Source organism: Tetrao urogallus (assembly GCF_951394365.1).
Source record: "Tetrao urogallus genome assembly, chromosome: 2".
NCBI lineage: Eukaryota > Metazoa > Chordata > Aves > Galliformes > Phasianidae > Tetrao > Tetrao urogallus.
Genome location: NC_136814.1, coordinates 103380835 through 103406225, shown reverse-complemented (window position 1 = coordinate 103406225; position 25391 = coordinate 103380835). Strand labels below are relative to the sequence as shown.

Below are 25391 nucleotides of genomic sequence, written 5' to 3'. Positions count from 1 at the left end.
GAAAAATTATTAAAAACAAAAAAAACAAAAAAAAAAAACAACCCACAAAACAGAAGAAAAAAAAACAAAAAAAAAAAACAGGCAAAAATAAGATATGGATAAAACACGACATGGGAAATCAAAACGTGGAAATAAAGAAAAGGAAAAGCAAAATATGAAAATAAAAAAACAGAAGGAAAAAACAAAACATGGAAGAACGCCAAATTATGGAAAAACACAATGTGGAAAGAAAATACAGAAAAAAAAAAAACCCAAAATGCGGAAAAACAGAAGATGGAAAAACAAAAGATGGAAATAAAATGTGGGAAAAAACAAAGGGGAAAAAAAAATGGAATAACAAAACAAGGAAAAAAGAAAATGTGGGAAATGCAAAATACAGAGAAACAAAACGTGGGGAAAAAAAACCAATGTGGAAAAAAACAAAACTCAGAAAACCGAAATATGGAGAAAAAAAAAAAAAAAAAAAAAAGGAAGAAAAAAAAAAAACAAAACAAGGAAAAAAGTAAAAAGCAAACCGAAAAAAAGATAAAAGAACAAAAGGAAAAAAAAAAAAGAAAGGAAAAAAAAACACAAAACGAAAGAGGAAAAAAAAAAAAAAAAAAGGAAAAAACAAAACAAAACGAAAACACGACCAACCAAAACGGTTTTTAATTTTTTTTCGGGGTAACCTTTTCCGTTTTCCGCTCTTTTCTGGCTGGGTTTTTCCGTTCGTTGGGTCCCTGCTGCTCGGAGCCGCGGCGCCCGCGCCTCCCTCCCTCCTTGCCAGCAGCACCGCGCGTGGTGACACGGAGCAGAAGCACCGGCGGGGACGCGGCGGACACGCGCACGCCACACTCACACCTTTTCTACAATATTTTGGGTGCCTACCACATGGGAAACCTTGAAGAAAGCAAATCCTAGAAGCCGCTGTTACCTCTTGTTTACAGTTTATATATATATGATAGATATGAGATATAGATATATATATATATAAAAGGTACTGTTACTACTGTACAACCCGACTTCATAATGGTGCTTTTAAACAGCGGGGGGAGTCGAGACATCAGCTTCCACGTTGCCTTACGCGCCGCGCCTTTCCGGAGCCGCGTGGAGGGGGCCGGCGGGGCCGGGGGGGAGCCCCCACCCCGACTCATGCAATAACCTTTTTCTGTCCCAAAAGGAAGCGGCGCCGTCCCGCCCGACGTACTGGTGCTGTTCTGCGTACGTGGCCCCGAGCGGGCAGAGGTTTTGGCGCGGAGGCGGTGCCGGAGCGGTGCTCGGACCCTGGTGCTAACGCTGGGTTGGGACTGGGCTGGAGCCCACCCCGTGCCGGTGTACTTTTGGAGCGATGGGTTCCAGCGGTCCCTTTGGTGGGCACCACGGTGCATCCACGGTGCACCTGTGGCAGCGGCAGCTGCAGGAAGGGCGCAGGGCGGCTGGTGCTGTGCTGAGCGTGGGGATGCTGCGGTGGCGTGATGGTGGTGGTGACCGTCGTGGTCGTCACGGTGATGGTCACAGCGGCGGAAAAGATGGCGGTCATGGTCTTGGTGGCAATCGTGGTCATGGTGACGGTGATGGTCTTGATCGTGGTTATGGTCACAGTGACAGGCGTGATGACAGAGACAGTGATGGTCACGGTCTTGGTGGTGATCATGGTCATGGTGACAGGGATAGTCGTGGCCATGATCATGGTGATGGTCGCAGTGACGGTCATGGTGACGGAGATGGTGACATTCACGGTGGCGGTCATGGTGTTGGTGGCGGTCATGGTTATGGCGATGGTCGTGGTGATGATGGTCGTAGTGACAATAATGGTCCTAGTGCTGGTCATGCTGATGGCGGTGGTCCTGATGACAAAGTGACAGTCACGGTCACAGTTATGGTCATAGTGACAGTCATCGTGTCAGTGACAGTCAAGGCAGTGGTCGTGGTGGTCATGGCTATAACAGTGGTCATGGTGATGGTCGTGGACTTGGTGATGGGTCGTGGTCATGGTAACAGTGACGATGACGGTGATAATCATGGTCATTGTCATGATCATGCTGATGGCCATGGTCATCACGACAGTTGTGGTAATGGTCGTGGTGACGGTGACTGTGACGGTCATGATGATGGTGACGGTGATGGTCGTGGTGACAGTCACGGTGGCAGTGACAGTGGCGAGGATGACACCCTGGTGGCAGAGTTCCAGAGCTGGGTGCATTCAGCAGTGCTGCGGTGCGGATGGTGCTCAGCGCTCGGGGTTCAGCTGCGGTGCACGGGGGGAGCGCAGGGACTGGTGCTAAGGCACGGGGGGGCCCCGTTGCCATCTCTTCCTGTAACTGTGAAAGGGGGGGTCCCATGCGCAGGATGGGGGCCAGGACACCCCCGGCTCCCCCGTGCCACCACCGCCGCCGGCAGCTCGGTGCAGGGTGCTGGCTAATGCGCAGCGAGCCAGCCGGCGGTGTTGCGGGGTGCTTGGAGAGGTGCTTGGGGCACGGGGTCCCCATGGTGCTAGGAGGGGGCCGAGCCGTGGGGCTGGGGCAGTGCTGTGGGTCCTGAGTGGTGCTGGGTGCAGGGCCTGCATGGTGCGTGCTGCAGCATGGCTGCAAAGCCCTCATGGCCCTGCAGTGCTAGCTGCAAGTCCTGCAACTCTGGGTGCAAGTCCTGCACCGTTCTGCAATGGTGGGTGCAAATTCTGAAGCACCAAATGCAAACCCTGCACGGCCCTGCATCACAGGGTGCAAACCTTGCGTGGCCCTGTAAGCACTGTTTGTCCATCCCGCATTGTACTGCAGCACCAGATGCAAGCTGTGCGTGGCCCTGCAGCATAGGGTGCCAATTTTGCAGCGCTGATTGCAGGTCTTGAGCAGCCCTGCAGCACCAGATGCAAACCTGGCGTAGCCTGGAAGCATGGAGTGCAAACTTTGCATGGTGCTGCAGCGCTGTTTGCTGGTGGTGCGTGGTCCTGCAACACCAGGTGCAGAGCAGTGCATAGCCCTGCAGTGTAGGCTCCAAACTTTGCACAGCCCTGCAGCACAGGTTGCAAGTCCTGCACGTCCCAGCAGCAGAGGGTGCACACTTTGCACAGCACTGCTTGCAGGTCGTGCATGGTGCTGCAACACCCAATGCAAGCTGTGCACGGCCCTGCAGCATAGGGTGCAAACTCTGCAGGTCCTGCACAGCCCTGCAGCACCAGAGCAAGCGACGCATGGCCCTGCAGCATGCGTTGCAATGCAGCACAGGGAAGCAGCAGCTCCTCCATTGCAGCACAACTGGAAGGCGCCCGCGGCAGCAGCCCCCACTATGGGGGATGCGTGGGGAAAGAGTTCCGTTTTTAACGTCCCCGACCCACAGCTTTTTTTAAGACAAACAGACACCTTTTGTTGCACAGCCCTAGATTTAAAAAAAAAAAAAAAAAAAAGAAAAAAAAAAATAAAGAAAAAAAATAAAGAAAAATTAAAAAAAAAAAAAAAAAAGAAACCTAAATTCCTTAAGATCCGCAGAGGGATAGGTGACAAACACGGTGCTAAAACGTTTTATTAAGAATATATATTGTTAACTTAAGTCTGCTGTCTGGACAATGACTGTTTGTTTCGTTTTCTCGTAGTGGAGTTTCAAAGAGCACTATAATTTTACTCTGATATATTATTATTAAAAAAGTAAAAGGCAAAAAAAAAAATCATAAAAGAAAAAAAGATGGAAAAAAAAGAAAAAGAGGAGAAACGAATGAGAGGAAAAAAAAAAATGAGGAAAAAAAAAAACCAGAAAAAAAATGAAAGGAAAATAGAAAAAAGTAAAAGAAGAAAAAAAAATGAGAGAAAAAAAAAAAGTGGAAAAAAAAAAAAAAAGGAAAAAAAAGGCAAAAAAAAAAAAAAGGCAAAAAAAAAAAAAAAAAAGGCATTTTAACTTTGTACTTGAAGCCAGCCGCGCTCGCGTGTTTCCGCCCCGCGCCGTGGAAGCAGCCGCAGCGCCGCAGCGCGGCACGCCGTGTGCTCACCCGAGGGATCGCCGCGTCGAGTTGGGACCGCTCCTCCCGCGGGCGCCGCCGCCCGCCCCACATTCCGCCCCGCGCCCTTCCTCCGCCTCCTCATCCTCCTCTCTCTCTCTCTCTCTTTTCTCTCTCTCTCGGTTCGTTCCTTTTGGGTTTTGCGTTGTTTTGGGTTGTTTTTTTTTGTTTGTTTGTTTGTTTTTCCCGTTTTTTTTTTTGTTTTGTTTTGTTGGGTTTTTTTTTTTTTTTTTCCGGTTTTATTGGTTTGTTTTTTTTTTTTTAGGGTCGCTTCTCTATTTATTGCCGGGAGCTGTGTACATTTCACCGTACGGTTCGCCCGCGGCCGCTGCCCGGCGCTCTGTTGTATCTGTGTGAGTATTGCTCGTGACATTGCTGTTCTGAACTAATTAAGAGGTCAAATGCGTGCAGCAGGTGTAGGAAGTCTGTCCGTCCCGCTCCCATCCCATCCGCCTTTTTATTTTTTCTCTGGTGCCCGGAACAATACCATAAAGATGAGCTCCTTTCTAATGTACTTGTGCTGGAGAACACTTGAATAAATGTACTGTTTTTGTGCAAAAAAAAAAAAAAAAAGGAGAAAAAAAAGAGGAAAAAAAAAGAGAAAAATAGGTCTCCGTGTGGTTCCGTGCGGCGTCAGTGGGATGGGGCCCTTTGGGCATGGGGTCCCAGTGGTGATGGAGACCTTAATAGGTGGCAGGGTCTCAGTGGGTGATGGAGATCTCAACGGTAATGGGATCCCAATGGGTGATGGGGTCCCAATGCATTATGGGATCCCAATGGGTGATGGAGACCTCGGTGGGTGTGGGTGATGGGATCCCAATGGGTGATGGTGTCTCAATGAGTAGGGGTGTTCCTGTTGGTGATGGGGGACCTCAATGAGTGATGGAGACCATAATGGGTGATGGGGTCCCGATGGGTAGTGGCACTCCCATTGGTGATGGAGTCCAAGAGGGTGATGGGGGAGCTCAGTGAGTGATGGAGTCCTGAATGGGTGAAGGAGTCCCAGTGTGTGATGGAGACCTCAGTGGGTGTGGGTGGTGGGATCCCAATGAGCGATGGGGTCACAGTAAGTGACCCCATTCCCACTGATGTTGGGGTCCCAGTGGGTAATAGAGACCTCAAGAGGTATGGAATCCCAATGGTTGATGGATCCCAAGGGGTGATGAGGTATCAATGGGTGATGCGGTCTCAGTGGGTGATGGAGATCTCAACTAGTGAGATCTCAATGGGTGATGGAGATCTCATGGTGTTCCAGTTGGTGATGGGGTCCCAACGAGAGGTGGGGGACTTCAATGAGTGGTGGAGATCTCAACAGGTAATGGGATCCCAATGGGTGATGGGGTCCTTACAAGTCGTGGTATTCCTGTTTGTGATGGTGTCCGAATGGGTGATGGGATCCCAGGGGATGATGGAGACCGCAGTGTTCGTGGTGGGATCCAGTGGGTGATGGGGTCCCAATAAGTCATGGTGTTCGGTTGGTGATGGGGTCCCAATGGGTGATGGGGGATCTCAATGAGTGATGGAGTTCTCAGAGTTGATGGGATCCCAATGGGTGATGGGGTCCCAATGCATTGTGGGATCCCAATGGGTGACGGAGACCTCGGTGGATGTGGGTTGATGGGATCCAAATGGGTGATGGTGTCTCAATGAGTAGGGGTGTTCCTGTTGGTGATAGGGGACCTCAATGAGTGAGGGAGTCCTGAATGAGTGATGAGGTCCCAATGGGTGAAGGGGTCCCAGTGTATGATGGAGACCTCAGTGGGTGTGGGTGGGTGGGATCCCAATGAGCGATGGGGTCACAATAAGTGACCCCATTCCCACTGGTGTTGGGGTCCCAATGGGTATAGAGACCTCAAGAGGTATGGAATCCCAATGGTTGATGGATCCCAATGGGTGATGAGGTATCAGTGGGCGATGGGGTCTCAGTGGGTGATGGAGATCTCAACTAGTAGTGAGATCTCAACGGGTGGTGGAGTTCTCATGGTGTTCCAGTTGGTGATGGGGTCCCAACGAGTGGTGGGGGACTTCAATGAGTGGTGGAGATCTCAACAGGTAATGGGATCCCAATGGGTGATGGGGTCTTTACAAGTCGTGGTGTTCCTGTTTGTGATGGTGTCTGAATGGGTGATGGGATCCCAGGGGATGATGGAGACCGCAGTGTTCGTGGTGGGATCCCAGTGGGTGATGGGGTCCCAATAAGTCATGGTGTTCGTGTTGGTGATGGGGTCCCAATGGGTGATGGGGGATCTCAATGAGTGATGGAGTCCTGAATGGGTGATGAGGTCCCAATGGGTGAAGGGCTCTCAGTGTGTGATGGAGACCTCAGTGGGTGTGGGTGGTGGGATCCCAATTGGCGATGGGGGTCCCAACAAGTCATGGTGCTCCTGTTGGTTATGGGGGACCTCAATGAGTGATGGAGACCTTAATGGGTGATGGGGTCCCGATGGGTAGTGGCACTCCCATTGGTGATGGAGTCCAAATGGGTGATGGGGGACCTCAGTGAGTGATGGAGTCCTGAATGAGTGATGAGGTCCCAATGGGTGAAGGGGTCCCAGTGTGTGATGGAGACCTCAGTGGGTGTGGGTGGTGGGATCCCAATGAGCGATTTCCCACTGGTGTTGGGGTCCCAATGGGTAATAGAGACCTCAAGAGGTATGGAATCCTAATGGTTGATGGATCCCAAGGGGTGATGAGGTATCAATGGGTGATGCGGTCTCAGTGGGTGATGGAGATCTCAACTAGTGAGATCTCAATGGGTGATGGAGTTCTCATGGTGTTCCAGTTGGTGATGGGGTCCCAACGAGAGGTGGGGGACTTCAATGAGTGGTGGAGATCTCAACAGGTAATGGGATCCCAATGGGTGATGGGGTCCTTACAAGTCGTGGTGTTCCTGTTGGTGATGGGGTCCCAATAGGTGTTGGGGGATCTCAATGAGTGATGGAGTCCTCAAGAGTTGATGGGATCCAATGGGTGATGAGGTCCCAGTGCATAGTGGAACTCCCATTGGTGATGGTGTCCAAATGGGTGATGGGATCCCAGTGGGTGATGAGGGACCTCAATTTGTAATGGAGACCTCAGTGGGATCCCATTGCATAGCGGAATCCCAATGGGGTGGTGGGATCCCAGTAGGTGATGGGGTCCCAGTAAGTCGTGGTGCTCCTGTTGGTTATGGGGTCCCAATGGGTGATGGAATCCCAATGGGTGATGGGACCTCAATGATGGAGACCTCAATGGGTGATGGGATCCCATCACATAGTGGGATCCTAATGGGATGACGGGATCTCAGTGGGTAATGGCACTCCCATTGGTGATGGGGTCTGAAAGGGTGATGGGATCCTAGGCAGTGATGGGACCTCAGTGAGTGATGGAGAGCTCAGTGGGTTCTGGGCTCTCAATGGGTGATGGGGTCATATTGAGTAGTGGCGTTCCTGTTGATAATGGGGTCCCCATTACGCATGGCTGGGCCGCAATGAGTGATGGAGATCTCATTGGGTGATGGGATCTTATTGGGTCCCCCAGTAGGGGATCTCGGTGGCTAATGGAGTCCCAGTGAGTGATGAAGACCTCAGTGGGTGATGAGATCCTAATGGATGGTGGCATCTCAGTAGGTGATGGGATCTCAATGGGTGATGGCGTCCCAGTGGGTGGTGAGGTCCCAGAGGGTGGTGGAGTCGCAGTGGGTAGTGGGATCCCAAGGGATGGTGAGATCTCAGTGAGTGATGGGGCTAATAGTGGGTGATGGGTTCTCAATGAGTGATGGGGTCCCATTGGATAGCAGCATTCCCACTGATGTTGGGGTCCCAATGGGTAATAGAGACCTCAAGAGGTATGGGATCCCAATGGCTGATGGATCCCAAGGGGTGATGAGGTATCAATGGGCGATGGGGTCTCAGTGGGTGATGGAGATCTCAACTAGTAGTGAGATCTCAGTGGGTGATGGAATCCCATTGGGTGGTGGCATTCCTGTTGGTGATGGGGTCCAAATGGGTGATGGGATCCAAGCTGGTAATGGGACCTTAATGGGTGATGGAGACCTCAATGGGTGATGATTTCTCAGTGGGTGATGAGATCCCACTGGATGGTGGGGTCTTAGTAGGTGATGAGATCTCAGTGGCTGACAGGGTACCAGTGAGTGATGAGATCTCAACGAGTGATGAGATCCCAATGGGTTGTGGAGTCCCAGTGGGTAGAGGGATCCCAATGGATGGTAAGATCTCAATGGGTGATGGGACCTCAGCAGTGATGGAGATCTCAGTGGATGATTGGATCCCAATGGGTGATGGAGACCTCAATAGATGATGGGATCCCAATGGGTGATGAGGTCCCAATAGGTGATGAGGTCCCAGTGGGTGGCAAAGCCCTATGGATGATCAATGGGTGATATATTGCCATTGGATAGTGAGGTCCCAATGAGTGGTGGGATCTTAGTGGGTGATAGATTCCCACAGGAAGTGCAGTCTCAATGGGTCCAATTAGGTAATGGCATCCACATTTGAGACAGGGCCCAGTAGGTGGTGGGGTTCCAGTGGGTGATGGGATCTCAGTAAACAATGGAGACCTCAATGGTGATAGGACCTCAGTGGATGATGGGATCCAGATGGGTGATGGAGAACTTCAATGCGTGATGGGATCCTGATGGGTGACAGGATCCTAGTAAGGGATGGAGACCATAATGAGTGACAGAGATCTAAATGGATAACGAATGATGGGGTCCTATTGGATAGTATCATTATCGTGGCTGATGGAATCTCAATGGATGACAGGGACCTCAATGGATGATGGAATCCCAGTGGGTGATGGAGACCTCAGGGGTGATAATGATCCCAGTGGCTGATGGAATCTCAGTGGGTGACAGAATCCTGATAGATGCTGGGATCTCAATGAGTGATGAGATCCCAATGAATGGTGGGGTCCCAATGGGTGGTTGGGTCCCAATGGACGGTGGGGACCTCAGTGGGTGATGGGTCTTCAACGGGTGTTGGTATCACAAGCGATCATGGGATCCCAGTCTGAGCTCAGTCCCATGGGGAGCATATGTCAGAGCTCTGCTCTTGCAGCACAAGACTGTGAGGCCCTGCGCTGTCTCCCCACAAGCTGTGGGTCAGAAATTGCCTGGCACAGCACCTGCCTCAGTTTTCTAGGGTCTATAGGGGACTCTACAAGGAGCTACAGGGTCTGTGGGGAGCTGTAGGGGGCTGTCAAGGTCTACAGGGGCTGTAGGGGTTGCACAAGTCTATAGAGGATCTGTAAGGGACATGGAGGCTATAGGGAGTTATAGGGGATGTATAGGGTGTCAAAGGGGACTGTAGAGTCTATGGGGGGCTATAGAGGCTATGGGGGGCTATAGGGTCAATAGGAGATGATAGGATCAGTGGGGGTTTATAGGGTATATAGGAGTCTATAGAGGACTCTAGAGGGCTATAGGAGGCGATAGAGGGCTACGGGGGGGCTATAGGAGGCTATATGGTCCATAGGGTCTATAGGAGATCCATAGGTTCTATACGCTATATAGATGCACAGGTCTGTCTATGGGGCAAAGGCACTGGGCCTTCCGGGGCGGGCAGACCACTGGGGGCTGAGGTCAGCCAATGAGGTGCCGGAAAGGACGTGACCAGCCAATGGGATTCCGCGGGGCGCTGCCATCAGCCAATGGTATTTCTAGGGTCCTGTGGGCGGGGCCCTCGGCGCCGTCCCCACGGCAACGACAGGTGCCGCTGGTTGGGCGTGGGCTCACTGCCAGGCCCCGCCCATTGCACCTGCCCATCAGAAGGCCACGCCCACGAGTGGGAAATGGGGGCAACGATTGGACGAACTCTCTGCGGGCCCCGCCCCTGAGGGCGTGGCTTGAGGGATAGCGGAGCGGAGCGGAGGGTGCGGCGGGAGCGGAGCGGAGCGGAGAACGGAGGTACGGGCGGGAGGATGGGGCGCGGATGGATGCTATTATGGGATGAGCGGTGTGCTATTATGGGATGCGATGGGATTCTGTGGGAAATGGCATTTCTGCTCCCGCCGGGCCCCGTTTGTCTCCCCCATATCGCGATAGGCGGGTCCTGATCGCGACAGGTGCGCGTATCGCGGTGGGGAGGGGCTGTCGCGATATGCTCCGGGGTCACCTGCACGCTCAACCTCTCCCTCGGGTGGCAGCGTCGCGACAGGGCCGAGGGTGGGCGCGGGGTATCGCGATAGGGCAGGGAACAATGGGGCTTTGTCTGCGGGGCGGTACCGGGAGGGTCGGGGGGGAGGGGAACGGCGGCGGTACCGGAGCGGGGGGGGGGACCCCCGGGCGTGGCCGCAGCGCCGCCGCCTTTGTCCTCCGCGGGGCCGCGGCACAAAGCGGGGAGGAGGGGGGGCGGGCGGGGCCGCGTGGGATTTGGGGCCGGGAGGTGCTCGCGATGGGTACCGCTGAGGGGATGCGGGTTGGGGGGGGTTCGGGTGGGGCGCGGGCGGTGCCCGTCGGGTACCGCTGTGGGATTTGGGGCGGCGCGGGGCCGTCGGGTGCCGCCGATGGGGAGGTGGGATTCGGGGCCGAGCGGCGTTTGGGGCCGCGCTCCGTGGGTCCCACGCGCGTCCCTCCCTCCCCGTGTGTCGGCCCCATCGCTGCTGCAGGGCGGTGCCTCTCCCCGCCGCCCCAAATCCGTCACCGCTGTCTCTTTCATCTCCGGGGTGCGACGCAGCAGCCGCTGCCGCCCGGGGCGTCCCCGCGTCCCCATCCATCTGCCTCACGCCGCGGGGTCTGTCGCTGTGGGTCTGCCCCCGTAGGGCTCTGACTCTTCGTCCCCATTGCGCGGGGCCGGAGCGGAGCGGCTGTGTGGGTAATGGCATTCCCGGTGCTACGGGGCGTGGGTCGGACCCGTGGCCCCACCCCGGGCAGCTGCCCGAGCCGCAGTGCTGGGATGCTCAGCTGCTGTGGGGCTGGGGGCTACGGGGCGGCACGCCGGGCAGTAGGCAGAGCCACCCCATAGGACGTGGGGCTGCGGCTGCGTGCGGGTGGTGCCGGCCCTACAGAGTGCCCCATTGACCCCTGGGGCACCACGCTGCCCCGCGCCGTACCCGCAGCGCCATGCTCGCCAACGCGGCCTCGGTGCGGATCCTGATCAAGGGGGGGAAGGTGGTGAACGACGACTGCTCCATGGAGGCCGACGTCTACATCGAGAATGGCATCATCCAGCAAGTGGGGCGCGAGCTGATGATCCCCGGTGGTGCCAAGGTGATCGATGCCAGTGGCAAGCTGGTCATCCCCGGCGGCATCGACACCAGCACCCACTTCCACCAGACCTTCATGAACGCCACCTGCCTCGATGACTTCTACCATGGCACCAAGGTGGGGTGCGCCGTGGGGCTGAAGGGTGCAGAGTGGGGTGGGTTGGAGCCATTTGAGTCATTGCCCCATAGAGGTCACTGCTGGATCCAGCACCTGGTTGTGCTGTAGGTCTTGATCGTGCCCTGGCTCGTAGTCATGGGTCCCAGCCATGCCATGGGTTCCAGCTGTGCCACAGGTCCCAGTCATCATGTACGTCCTAATCGTGCTGTGGGTCCCATCTGTGCCATGCTATGGGTCCCATCTGTGCCATGCCATGGGTTCCAGCCATTCTATGGGTCCCATCTGTGCCATGCCATGGGTCCCAGCCATGCTATGCATCCCAGCCATGCCATGGGTCCCAGCCTTGCTTCAGATTCCATCCATGCCATAAATCTCAGCAGTGCTGTGGGTCCCACCCCCAGCCCCACTCCTCCCGGCACAGCCCCATCCCCTGCACAGAGCTCCATTGTGTGGGGCAGCGCCGTCTGTCCCTGTCCCCATCCCCGCGGCGCACACACAATGACACTGGTGACACCCGGCGCGGTGCCACAGCCAAAGCAGCTTTGTGGCTTTGTGGCTTAGCGCTGCAGGGTGACGCGGGGCCATTGCCCCATCATCTCCCCACCGTGTCCCCGCAGGCGGCGCTGGTGGGGGGCACGACGATGGTGCTGGGCCACGTGCTGCCCGCCAAGGAGCGCTCGCTGGTGGATGCCTTCGAGCGGTGCCGAGCGCTCGCAGACCCCCAGGTGTGCTGCGACTACGCCCTGCATGTGGGCGTCACCTGGTGGGCGCCACAGGTGGGTGACACCCCCACGGGTGGGGTGGGTGGGATCCCCCCCCTCTGAGCCCCCCGTGTGCCTGTCTGTGTTTACCCCGTAGCCAGGGATGCCCCACGGCACCGGTGTGCCACTGTGCCAAGGATGACGTGGGTCCCCATTGTGTGCACCCCACGGAGAGGGGACACCCGGTGGCATAGCGGGAGGCACCTGCATCCTGCGCCATGGGACGTGCTCTGACCCCTCTGCCAGAACCCCCAGCTATGGGTCCCCATTGCACCCACCCCATAGCTCCGTGTGCCCCAGAGCCACTCTGTCCCCGTCCCACGGGGTGATATGTGGGCCCTGCCCCATATGGCAATGCCCGCAGCTGCTGTGCCCCCACTGCAGGTGAAGGCGGAGATGGAGACGCTGGTGCGGGAGAAGGGAGTGAACTCTTTCCAGATGTTCCTGGCCTACAAGGAGCTGTACATGCTGCGGGATGGGGAGCTGTACCAGGCTCTGCGTGCCTGCCGGGACATCGGGGCCATCGCCCGCGTGCACGCTGAGAATGGGGACCTGGTGGCTGAGGTGGGCGAGAGGCTGCAAAGGTGGGGTGACACAGTGACACGGTGACACCACAACACTGTGCTGTGCCCCACAGGGAGCGAAGGAGGCGCTGGAGCTGGGCATCACCGGGCCTGAGGGCATCGAGATCAGCCGGCCTGAGGAGGTGGGTGCGGGGAGGGGAGGTGGAGGCTGTCCCCACTCCATGCTCTGTCCCCGTCGTCCCCCCGTCCTGGTGCCATACATTGCTCCCTCTCCCCACAGCTGGAGGCGGAGGCCACGCACCGCGCCATCACCATCGCCAACAGGGTGAGTGCTGCACTCCGTGGGGGCTGCGGGCGGTGCCCCCGAGCCGGGAGTCCCCGTGTCCCCGTGTCACCCCATGGCGGCACTGCCCGCAGACGCACTGCCCCGTCTACCTGGTGAACGTCTCCAGCATGGCGGCGGGGGACGTCATCGCAGCTGCCAAGATGCAGGGTATGCCGGGGGGGCTGCGGGGACGTGCAGGGGGACACGGGCACACGTGTGGGCCCCATCCCCATCCCCATCCCCACACCGTGCCCCTCCTGCAGGGAAGGCGGTGTACGCAGAGACGACGACGGCGCACGCCACGCTGACGGGGCTGCATTACTACCACCAGGACTGGTTCCACGCCGCCGCCTACGTCACCGTGCCCCCGCTGCGCCTCGACACCAACACCTCCGCTCACCTCCTCAGCCTGCTCGCCAGGTACCCCCACCCGGGCACCTCGGGGCGCCCCGACCCTGGTCCCAGACCCTGAGAGCCCTGCTGCCCAAACACCGTGTTCCATGGCTGTTCCACTGCTGAGCACCTCACTGAATGGGCACCTCAGTACCCGAGCGCTCCGCTCCCTAAACATCCCACTGCATGAGTGCTCAGCTCCCCAAGCACCCAACTCTCCAAGCACTGCACTGCATGGGTGTCCCACTCCCCAAGCACCCTGCTCCGTGGGTCCTCAGCACCCCACTGAGTCCCATTCTCTGTGTACCTCACTGCATGAGTGTCCCAACCAACAAGCACCCCACTCCCTCACTCTCTCACTCCCTCAGGCGCCCAGCTCCCCAAGCACCACACTCCATGGCTCCTGAGCACCCCACTGCATGGAAGCCCCACTCCCTGAGCACCTTGGTGCATGAGTGTCCCAGTCCACAAGCACCTAACTCTCCAAGCACCCTACTGCAATCCACGAGCACCCAACTTCCCAAGCACCCTACTGCATGAGTGTCCCACTCCTCAAGGACCCCACTGCATGGAAGCCCCGCTCCCCAAGCATCTCAATGCATGAATGTCCCATCAACAAAAACCCCACTCCCCCATCACCCCATTGTACAGGTGCCCAGCTCCCCAAGCACCATGCTTCCCAAGCACCCCACTCCATGAGCATCCCCTTCCCCAAGAACTCCATTGCATGACTGTCCCACTCTCAAGAACCCCCCTGCATGGGTGCCCAGCTCCCCAAGCGCCCTGCTCCATAGATCCAGAGCACCCCACTGTACAGAAGCCCCACTCCCCGAGTGCCTCAGTGCGTGGGTGTCCCAATCCACAAGCACCCCATTGCACGGATGCTCTACTCCCTGAGCACCCCACTCCCCAAGCACCCTGCTCCCCAGGCATCCCATTGCATGAGTGCCCAGTTCCCCAAGCACCCTGCTCCTGAGCATTCTACTGCATGGAAGCCCCACTCCCTGAGCATCTCCATGTGTGGGTGTCCCAGTCAGTAAGCACCCCACTCCCAAGCACCCCATTGCACAGATAGCCCACTATCCAAGCACCTCACTCTCCAAGCACCCTGCTCCCCGAGTACCCCACTCCACGGGTGTTCCCCTCCCCAAGAACCCCACTGCACAGGTGCCCAGCTCCCCAAGCACCCTGCTCCATGAGTCCAGAGCAGCCCACTGCATGGAAGCCCCAATCCCCGAGCACCTCAGTGTGTGAGTATCCAAATCCATGAGCATCTCACTCTCCAAGCATCCTGCTTCCCAAGAACCCCATTGCATGGGTGCCCAGCTCCCCAAGCACCCTGCTCCATGGCTCCTGAGCATTCTACTGCACGGAAGCCCCACTCCCTGAGCACCTCAGTGCATGGATGCCCCCCTCTCTGAGCACACAGCCCCAGGGCACCCCTCTGCACCCCGCTCCTGAGCACCCCATGGCACGGAACCCCTCTCCCCACACACCCCCACCAGTGATGACCCCCAGCCCCTCCATCCCCATTCCCCGCAGCGACACCCTGAACGTGGTGGCCTCGGACCACCGCCCGTTCAGTGCCAAGCAGAAGGCGATGGGCCGCGAGGACTTCACCAAGATCCCGCACGGCGTCAGCGGGGTGCAGGACCGCATGAACATCATCTGGGAGCGCGGCGTGGTGCGTGCGGGGGCTGCGGCCCCACGTGTGTCACGCGGCCCCGTCCCTCAGGGGAGCCACGTCCTCACCGCGCTCCCACCCCGCAGGTGGGGGGCAAAATGGATGAGAACCGCTTCGTGGCCGTCACCAGCTCCAACGCGGCCAAGCTGCACAACCTGTACCCCCGCAAGGGCCGCATCGTGCCCGGCGCCGACGCCGACGTGGTGGTGTGGGACCCCGAGGCCACCAGGTCGGTGTGGGGCGCGGCGGCGGCGGGGACGGCACCACGGGGCGGCGCTCAGCACCCCGCTTCTCACCCGCCAGGACCATCTCGGCCAGCACCCAAGTGCAGGGAGGGGACATCAACCTGTATGAGAACATGCGGTGCCACGGCGTGCCGCTGGTCACCATCAGCCGCGGGCGCGTGGTCTACGAGAACGGAGTCTTCATGTGTGCCGAGGGCACCGGGCGCTTCTGCCCGCTGCGCTCCTTCCCCGACTGCGTCTACAAGAAGCTGGTGCAGCGCGAGAAGGTGCGGGGCACGGGGACATGCAGGCAGCAGAGGCACCGTGCTGTTGTGCCTTGGTCTGGATGGCACAGACCCATCTCCATCCCCACCTCCACCTCTATCTCCATCCCCATCCCCACTCATCTCGCCAACGTGTCCCCACACCACGGCATCAGGACAATTGCTGGGGGTGCGGGCGGTGTTGCTCTGGAGGATGGCATTGCAGGGGGGCATGGGGCAGAACCAGCGGGGCCATCCACCTCCTCATAAACCACAGACCACCCCCCCCCCCCATCTCCATCCCACACACCAAGGGGCACCCCATGCCCACCCCATGGCTGCAGGGAGACCCCACAACCCCGCGCCCACCCCATAACCCCACACCCACCCCATAGCCCCCCAGATGGGCTCAGCTCACAGCTCTCCCCGCTCTGTGCTTCTCCCCCCTCTCCCTCCCCATCTCCCGGCAGAGCTTAAAGCCGAGGGCTGTGGACCGCAGCCCGTACCTGGGGGACGTGGCAGCAGTGGTCCACACGGGGAAAAAAGACACGGGGACACCCTTGGCTGATACGCCCACCCGGCCTGCCACGCGCCACGGGGGCATGAGGGACCTGCACGAGTCCAGCTTCAGCCTGTCCGGTAAGAGGGGCCCGGCACCCCCACGGCACCCCAATGTAACCCAGGGACAACCTGGGCTTCCCAATGCCTCCCCAGCCACGCCATGCCAGCAACCTGGAGCATCCCGGTACAACCCTGAGCATCCCAGTGCACCCTGAAGCCTCCCAGTGCTCTCCAGCTGTCCCGGTGTACCCCCCGTACACCCCCCTATATCTCCCCCCCTCCCTATATGCAGCACCCAAGGCTCCTGGGCCGGGCAGGGGCTGATCCCACCCTCATCCCATCCCCATTCCCATCCCCATCCCACGCTCCCATGGTGTTGGAGTGGGTGGGAGTTGGATGCCGGGGGAGGGGGAAGGAGGGGGCTGTGCTACGGGTCCCGTCCACCCATCTACGTGTCCGTCTGTCCCCCGCAGGTTCGCAGATCGATGATCACGTCCCCAAGCGCGCCTCGGCCCGGATCCTCGCCCCCCCCGGAGGGCGATCAAGCGGCATTTGGTAACGCCGAGGTGCTGCCCCCCAAGTGAGGATGCAGGCAGCCCTCGGGCGGGGCCCCCCCGAGCCCCGCGCCCCCGGCTCAGCCGAGACGTGGCCCCTCCCGAGGGGTGCCCCGGTGGATGGGGGGGACCCCCTGGAGGTGTGCTGTAGGGCCGTGGGTCTGAGCCCCAGCGATGGGGCCGGGGCTGGGGGGTGGGGGGGTGGGGGGGTGGGGGGCAGGAGGAAGCCCCCCCCCCTACCTCCCCCCTCCCCCCCCTGTCTCTTTTCTGTTTGCACGTCGGGTTTGGATCAGTGAGCATTTTTTTGCCTCCTTTGTGCATCGCGTGGAAATGCCCCCAATAATGGTTCGTGTCGATAGCGGGAGGGGACACACCGCAGGGACCCCCCCCCACCTCCCCCCAGCCTTCCCCCCCCCCCACACACACACACCATGGTGCTATGGGGCCGCCCCTGCCCCCGTCCCCCCCCGGGGTAGTATGAGATGTGAAATGTGGCTTCGTGCACTTTGTCCCCGTAGATGTCCCCGTAGGCGAGGGGGGGCCGCTCCCGTCGCGCATTAAAACTGTTCTCACCGCAGCGCTGTCTGATGGGAGGGGGGGCGGAGGGGCGGCGCCGACGCAGCACTGCAATGCCACCGTCAGCATGTGGGGGCGGAGGGCATGGGGACACGAATGGGGACATGGCATGGAGATACAGGGATGTGGGGACATGGAGATAAGGGGGCGAAAATAAGGGCATGGGGACATGGGAGTGTGGGGACATGGGGACACAAATGCGGACATGGCATGGGGACACAGGGAGGTGGGACATGAGGACTCAGAAATGAGGACATGGGGACACAAATGGGGACATAGCATGGGGACACAGGGAGGTGGGGATATGGGGATTGAGAAATAGGACATGGGGACACAGGGAGGTGGGGATAAAGGGACATGGGGACACAGGTGGGGAGATGGGAGTGTGAGGACGTGGGGACACAAATGGAGACACGGCACGGGGATATAGGGATGTGGGGATAAGGGGACAAAAATGAGGACATGGGGACACGGAGCATGGAGACACAGATGGGACATGGGAGTGTGGGGACATGGGGACACAAATGGGGACGTGGCATGGGGACGCAGGGAGGTGGGAACATGGGGACACAAATGGGGATACGGAGACACAGGGACATGGAGACAGAGATGGGGACATGGGAGTATGGGGACATGGGGACACAAATGGGGACATGGCATGGGGACACAGGGAGGTGGGGACCCCAGGGGTCTGTGTTGGGACCGGTGCTCTTTGACAACTTCATCAATGACCACTGAATCGAGAGCACCCTCACCAAGTTTGCTGACGACATCAAGCTGAGCGGTGCGGTTGGAAGGAAGGGATGCCATGCAGAGGGAGCTCAAGAGGCTGGAAAGGTGGACCAGGGTGAACCTGATGAGGTTCAACACAAAGTGCAAAGTTTTGCACTTGGGCAGAGGAATCCCAGGCATCCCTACAGACTGGAAGGAGCGGTCCTTGAGAGCAGCCCTGCAGAGAAGGACCTGGGGGTCCTGATGGATGAAAAGCTTAACATGAGTCAGCAGTGTGCCCTTACAGCTTGGAAAGCAAATGGTATCCTGGGCTCCATCAAAAGAGGGGTGGCCAGCAGGGACAGGGATGTGATTGTCCCCATCTACTCTGCCCTCGTGAGGCCCCATCTGGAGTACTGTGTGCAAGTCTGGAGCCCCCAGTACAAGAAAGACAGGGAGCTGTTGGAGAGGGTGCATAGGAGCCACAAAGATGATCAAAGGACTGGAGCACCTCTCCTATGAAGACAGGCTGAGGGAGCTGGGCTTGTTCAGCCTGGAGAAAAGAAGGCTGCAGTGACCTCATTGTAGTCTTTCAGTACCTAAAGGGAGCCTACAAACAGGAGGGGAATCAACTCTTTGAAAGGGCAGATAACAGCAGGACAAGGGGAAATGGTTTGAAGTTGAGGGAGGGGAGATTTAGGTTGGATGTCAGGGGGAAGTTCTTTACAGGGAGAGTGGTGAGGTGCTGGAACAGCTGCCCAGAGAGGCTGTGGATGCCCCGTCCATCCCTGGAGGTGTTCAAGGCCAGGTTGGATGGGGCCCTGGGCAGCCTGGGCTGCTATGAAATGTGGAGGTTGGTGGCCCTGCCTGTGGCAGGGGGTTGGAGCTTCATGATCCTTGAGGTCTTTTCCAACCCTGGCCATTCTGTGATTCTGTGAGATGGGGACATGGAGATGTGGGGACACGGGGAAGTGGGGACACGGGGATATGGGAGTGTGGAGACACAGGGACATGGGGACATGAAAATACGGGGATATGGGGACGTGAGGACAAAGAGACACGAAGATGGGGACACGGTGTTGTGGGGACGCACACATGTGGGACCCCCATAAGAACATGGGGATACGAGGGCACAGAGAGATGGGGATAAAGGAACACGGGGGTGCGGGGAGCCGGGCCTTGAGGACGGGGACGGGGGGACGCGGGGAGGTACCCGCACCGCCCCCCGGCGGATCCTCGGAGGCTCCCACAGTCCTCCACCACCGCCGGCCGCCAGGGGGCGCCATGCCGGAAGCGGCGACGGAGGTAAGTGGGCGGTCCCTCCGCCCGTTGCCGTGACGACGCGGGGCGCGGTCAGCGTGGCTCCACCCCGCAGCGGGGAAAGCGACGGCAGCGCATGCGCAGTGCCCGCCCGGTGCCGGCCCGGACCCCAGAGCGCTGCGGGCGGCGGAGAGCGGCGGGGGCTGCCCGAGCGGTGAGCGGGGAGCGGGAGGGGAGGGGGAGACGGCGCGGCGACGGGGAGCGAGGGGGGGGCCGGCACGGCTTCGTCCGGGGATGACAGGGAGGGGACGGGGGGTTCGAACGGCCCTCCAGGATGGAGCGGCCCTGCGGGGGGGTGGGGGGGCGGCCGTTGTGGAGCTGCCGGGCGGCGGCGTTGGGGCTCCGGTACGGCGGTGGCACAGGGCTGGCATAGCGGTGGCACGGCGCGTCCCGCATCCCTGCCATCCCTGCCATCCCGCATCCATCCCACACCTTCCCTGCATCCATCCCGCCCCCCCCCCCCCCGCACGCACCTTCCATCCATCCCGCACCCGCCCCGCACCCCCTCATCCCGTTCCCGTCCCGCCGCTCTCCCCGACGTTTTTTTTGCGCTGTGCCACAATTGAAATGCAGAGCTAAGCTCCCGGCCTGCCCGCCCCGTGGCGCGGCTGCGCTGCCGCAGGGCCGCGGGGATGGGGGGGGAGCGGAGCCGCGGAACGGGACGTGAGCTGTGCTCTGCTCTGCTCTGCTCTGCTCTGCTCCGGGAGTCCCCAGTTCTGAGATCCTTCTGCTCCCCCCCGAGTTCCTGCGGTCCCCGGTCCTGGGCTCTGCCACCTTCTGGGGTGTCGCTGAGTGAGGGATCCCTCCTGCTGGGATCCTGAGGTGTCGGCTGTCCTCCCCCCTCTCCCAGCACCTGAGGTCCCCGATTCTGGGGTCTCCGATCCTGAAGCCTCTATGCTCCTGGGATCCCTCCAGTCCTGGGGGTCCCCTCCTGACTGTGGGGTTCTCCTGACTCCTGGGTTTCCCTCTGTTCCTGGAGTCCCCCCCGGCTCCTGGAGTCCGTGCTGCTGCGGTCCCCCCGATCGTGGCATCCCTCCTCCTGGGGTCCTCTATCCTCCAATCCTGAGGACCTCCCAATCCCGGGGGTTCCCCCTACTCTTGGGGTCTCTCCTCCCAGGATCCCCGCTCCTCCCCCATCCGCAGGGTTTCCCCTTTCCCCTCATTTTGGCGTAGGCTCAGCGCCGTACCGCCAGCCTCCAAATCCCGTCGACCGGAGGATGCCGGTTGACAGATACCGCGGCACGGCGGCGGTTCCCACCCCGGGCTGGCACGCGTGGCACCACGTCTGGCACGGGGTTGACCTGGATTCGCCGCCGCGATTGCGAGCGAAAGTCCTTGTCTCACTACAGCGAGGAGACGCCGAGCTCCCCCCGATGCTGTTTGAGCCCCACGTCGGGCATCCCGGGGCCGCGGTGCCCACAGGGCTGTCCCCATCTCGCACCGTGTGCCAGCGGCACGGCGGCACCGCAGTGCGTGGCTCAGCGCCGCGCATGACTCAGCTCCGCTCCCCCCGCGCCAGCAGCTCCGGGCCGGGGGGACCCAGAGGGTTGGCTGCACCCCGGCTGATGGGGAGGAGACGGCTCTGCTCCCCCTCCCCTCTCCTCCCCCCTCCTATCCAGAGCGTGGCTCGCAGCTGGCTCCTAAGCCGTGATCTCTGATGTGCGCCGCAGAGTGAAAGCGGATTAATGCCTATGGATGGGGGCTTGGGGGCTGCGGGGGGAGGAAGGGACCCCCGCGACACCCCCAGTGCAGTAGGGTCGCTTCCCAACGCCTTTGGCCACAACCGGTGGGTTGATTGCTGTGTGCCCAATCCCCAGCATTGGGTGTGGGGTGAAAGTGCAGCACCGTGGCCCTTCCCCCCCCCCACCCCGAGTGCTGTGCCCTGGGGCTGGGGGCTGCGCCCTGCCCCGCATCCCCTCGCCATCTGGGCACGGGATCTCTTGGCAGATGTTGCCCCTGTAAGCCCTGCTCCAGTGTACCCTGGGCAGATTAGGATGCAATCGAGGGCTGGGCCGGGCCGGGGGGGCTGTAAGCTGCTTAAGGGGTTGGTGGCACACCCACAGCCCCCCAGCACCATGTCTGTGGTTGGGGCATCGTGATGGTACCCGGCTGCATAATGCATCTTCTGCCCCACAGCCGTGCCCCGTGGGTGGGACATCCCAATGGGGAGGGTCACATCCTGCTCCCCCTCCCCCACAACCATGTCCCCCCCTCCCCCCCCCCCAGAGGGGCTCCCAGTGGCACCGGGCTGCATCCTGCCCCACAGCCATGACCCCCAGAGGGGAAGGTCTCAATGGCCTGGGATGCATGGGCTGCATCCTGCCGCATAGCTGCGCCCACAGAAGACAGAGGTCCCAATGGCACCAGCTCAGTACTCAGCAGGGAGGGTAACATCCTGCCCAGAGAGAGGGATCTCCATGGGAAAGACCGCATCTTGCCCCACAGCCGTGCACAGCAGAGCGGGGTTCCTGATGGGAAAGGCTGCTTCCTGCCCCACAGCCGTGCCCTACGGAAGGCTGGGGGGATCCCACATGACAACCCATCTCTCTGCAGCTGGGGCATGGCCGTCAATGTGTACTCCACCTCGGTGACCAGCGAGAACCTGAGCCGCCATGACATGCTGGCCTGGGTCAACGACTCCCTGCAGCTCAACTACACCAAGATCGAGCAGCTCTGCTCAGGTGGGGATGTGCCACCACCCCGTGGTGTCCCCCTGGGGGTGTCACAGCCACCTGACATGTTTCCCTCCTGTCCCCCCCCCAGGGGCTGCCTACTGCCAGTTCATGGACATGCTGTTTCCCGGCTGCGTGCACCTGCGGAAGGTGAAGTTCCAGGCCAAACTGGAGCACGAGTACATCCACAACTTCAAAGTGTTGCAGGCCGCCTTCAAGAAGATGGGAGTGGATAAGGTAGGTCCTGGGGTGGGGTGGGGGGGGGGCACACCGGGGGGTCCTGGGTGGGGAGGGCGGCCCCCAGCCCGTATGTCCCCACAGATCATCGCAGTGGAGAGGCTGGTGAAGGGAAAGTTCCAGGACAACTTTGAGTTCATCCAATGGTTCAAGAAGTTCTTCGATGCCAACTACGACGGGAAGGAATACAACCCGCTGCTGGCACGGCAGGGCCAGGACGCGGCGCCTGCCCCTAACCCAGGTGATCACAGCTTCAACAAACCCAAGAAACTCATTGGCACTGCAGGTAATGCCCTGGATCCCCGCCTCCTGCGCCCCACATTGCTCTCACTGCGCTCACTGTGCACCCCCGGCGTGCCCCCACCCTGCCCTGCCTGCGCTCTGCTGCCTGCAGCCATCGGGGACAGGCAGGGGACACCGCGGTAGGACGGGGACGGTGCCACAACCCAGGGCTGTGCTGTAACCCAGGGGCGGTGCCACAACTTAGGGACAGTGCCACGACCCGGGAACGGTGCCTTGACCCCGTGGATGAGTGCCTGCTGGCTGCCTGCATGGCAAAGCCCCCCCTCGGTCACAAGCACCACCTGCACAGGGGTTGCGAGGGGCGCGGGGAGGGCTCTGCCTGGGGAAACTGAGGCACGGGGGCAGCTCAGCCCCTCAGCCTGCTGCCACCGGGTGGGGGTTCCCCGGTATTAATGCTGCTCTCCGGCCCCCCCAAGTCCCACAGAGGACCTCCCCCACGGGCCCCAAGAACACGCAGCACCCGGCACGCCTGGGCAACGTCCCCACTGGCATCCTGCGGAAAAACTCACCTGCCACCCGCAACGGGGGCCCCGAGGCTGACGCACAGATCTTGGAGCTCAACCAGCAGGTACACTGGGGACACGGGGAGCACGGAACGAGGGGAACCCCCCCAGTCAGTGCTAACGTCCCCATCCGCCTGCAGCTGATGGATCTGAAGCTGACGGTGGACGGCTTGGAGAAGGAGCGGGATTTCTACTTCAGCAAACTGCGGGACATCGAACTCATCTGCCAGGAGCACGAGAACGAGAACAGCCCCATCATCAGCGGCATCGTCAGCGTGCTCTACGCCACCGAGGTGCGTGCCCTGCTCCGCAGCCCCGGGGCCGGGCTCTCTGTTCATCGAGTCCCGGTGCTGACGGTGCCGTGTCCCCCGCAGGAGGGCTTCGCCCCGCCGGAGGACGACGAGCTGGAGGAGCAGCAAACGGAGGAGCAGGACGAGTACTGACCCGCCGCGCCCCACCCCACGTCCGACCCCTCCATAGACATTGAGGCCCGAGTCCCCGCACCCCACCGCCATCGCAGCTCCGTGGGACGATGCCGATGTCCACAATAAACCAAACACCGCACAGCGGAGCGGGGCCGTGCGTCTGCCGGGGGGGACGCGCCCCAGCCCCACCCTCGCCCCTTTCACCCCATATTTATTTCAGTTCCTCTCCGCCCCCACTGTGCCATGGCTTTGGGACGGGGTGGGGGGCAGCCCCGGTGCCTCCACCCTGAGTCGGGGGGGGTCCGCGCCGGGCCCGCAGCCCTGAAAGGAGGAGGAAAAGGAGGAGGAGGAGAAGGAAGGCCCGGCCCGGTGGGGGCAGCGCGGGTCCGGGCGCTGTGGGGGGGTGGGGGGGTACCGAGAGCGGCCCGGCCCGGCCTTCCCCCTCGCTGCATCGCTTTCAGCGCCGTCACCGCGGTTGCACAGCGCGCATCTGTGTTCGGTTTTATTTAAAATAAACTTCGCGTGGTACAACGCCGTGCGCCCGCATAACGCCGCGCTACCAGCGTCCCCCAGCACCGCCTACTGCGGGAGACAGGGCGGAAGTGGGGCACAGCGGAAGTAGCCGAGGCGGAAGAAGGGCAAGGCTACGCAGAGCGGAGACTGTGCGCGGGAAATGGTCGTTAGTGGGTGGGAATATGTAAATCGACCCGCGCGCGGCATGACGGGAGCGCAACAAACCGGGAAACCGGAACGCGCGTGAAGCCGCGCAGAATTTGCGTGGGCCGCGGCGCGGGGCTTAAAGAGGGGCGCGGAGTTGGGCGGGGTGCCGGGTGGGGAGAGTGGCTGTGGACGGCGGTCGCCGTGCGGTGCGGGCTGGTGGCGGGGCGTGGGGAGCGGGGCGGTGGGTGAGCAAAGCATACTTACCTGGCAGGGGAGACACCATGATCAGGCAGGTGGTTTTCCCAGGGCGAGGCTCATCCCCTGCACTCCGGGTGTGCTGACCCCTGCGATTTCCCCAAATGCGGGAAACTCGACTGCATAATTTGTGGTAGTGGGGGACTGCGTTCGCGCTCTCCCCTGGTCATTGCGTTTAACAGCAGATCTCGCCTGGTTCACAGCGTTCTGTCGCTGTTCTTCGCTCTCTGCTCTGCTCCTTCCTATCGCTCTCCATGTCGCGATGCTCCGTTCCGGAGCGGGGCTGCGCGGGCAGCGCCCAGCACTGCTGCCAGAAACGCGTTTCATCCATCGCTAAAGCGTAACTACGCTGGAGACGAGCAGCTGTCCTCTCCAATGCCAGCTGTTCTTGTCTCTCCCGTTGCCCTGCCTGGAGTCTGCTCAGACAAACTGACTAGACAAAAGCCTCTTGGTTTCCGTCAAGACGCGTTCAAGATGTTGTGTTTTCACCCACCCAACTGCGTAACACCGTGGCTCTTTTTCCGCAATCAGATTTCTGGATCTCGGCACGGCGTACGGTTAAGAGCACGAGGTGGGAGCATCGGGCCGCAGCTCCGCACCGCGAGGCTCTTCAGACCCCGGCAGCGCTCGGAACCGTTCAGAGCGCAGAGCGGGGCTGCTGGGGGCGGAGCGTGAAGCGCAAACGGGCGAGGCTATGCAAATAGGGCGGTGCGCGAGGCACGCCGGGATATCACCACGCTAGCCGCCAACAGCGATAACTCGACCCACGGATCTGTACCGCACGAATCAATACCTTTTATCTGTCTTTCGACCACGAAACCAGGGGAGAGCGCGAACGCAGTCCCCCACTACCACAAATTATGCAGTCGAGTTTCCCGCATTTGGGGAAATCGCAGGGGTCAGCACACCCGGAGTGCAGGGGATGAGCCTCGCCCTGGGAAAACCACCTGCCTGATCATGGTGTCTCCCCTGCCAGGTAAGTATGCTTTGCTCTCCCACCGCCCCGCTCCCCACGCCCCGACACCAGCCCGCACCGCACGGCGACCGCCGTCCCCAGCCACTCTCCCCACCCGGCACCCCGCCCAACTCCGCGCCCCTCTTTAAGCCCCGCGCCGCGGCCCACGCAAATTCTACGCGGCTTCACGCGCGTCC

The 25391-nt window shown here is 60.1% G+C and overlaps 2 protein-coding genes across 3 annotated transcripts; both read left to right on the top strand.

Moving 5' to 3' along the window:
- Positions 1 to 11027: 11027 nt before the first annotated feature.
- On the top strand, positions 11028 to 16582 carry DPYSL5 (dihydropyrimidinase like 5; the record flags this gene model as incomplete). Its single annotated transcript, XM_079550273.1, has 12 exons — positions 11028 to 11288; positions 11906 to 12064; positions 12434 to 12613; positions 12687 to 12755; positions 12854 to 12898; positions 12991 to 13066; positions 13162 to 13318; positions 14834 to 14975; positions 15062 to 15204; positions 15279 to 15486; positions 15933 to 16101; positions 16497 to 16582. 12 exons carry the CDS (start codon positions 11028 to 11030, stop codon positions 16580 to 16582), a joined length of 1695 nt encoding a protein of 564 aa, XP_079406399.1.
- Positions 16583 to 21741: 5159 nt separating this feature from the next.
- On the top strand, positions 21742 to 23342 carry MAPRE3 (microtubule associated protein RP/EB family member 3; the record flags this gene model as incomplete). 2 transcript variants are annotated; one of them, XM_079550581.1, is made up of 6 exons in its annotated part: positions 21742 to 21865; positions 21948 to 22093; positions 22178 to 22379; positions 22813 to 22964; positions 23040 to 23192; positions 23274 to 23342. In XM_079550581.1, the coding sequence occupies 6 exons, from the start codon at positions 21745 to 21747 to the stop codon at positions 23340 to 23342; spliced, it is 843 nt and encodes a 280-aa protein (XP_079406707.1). The 2 variants fall into 2 exon arrangements, with proteins under 2 accessions (XP_079406707.1, XP_079406706.1); XM_079550580.1 differs by having other exon boundaries at positions 21745 to 21865; positions 22178 to 22334.
- Between the last annotated feature and the right edge of the window lie 2049 nt (positions 23343 to 25391).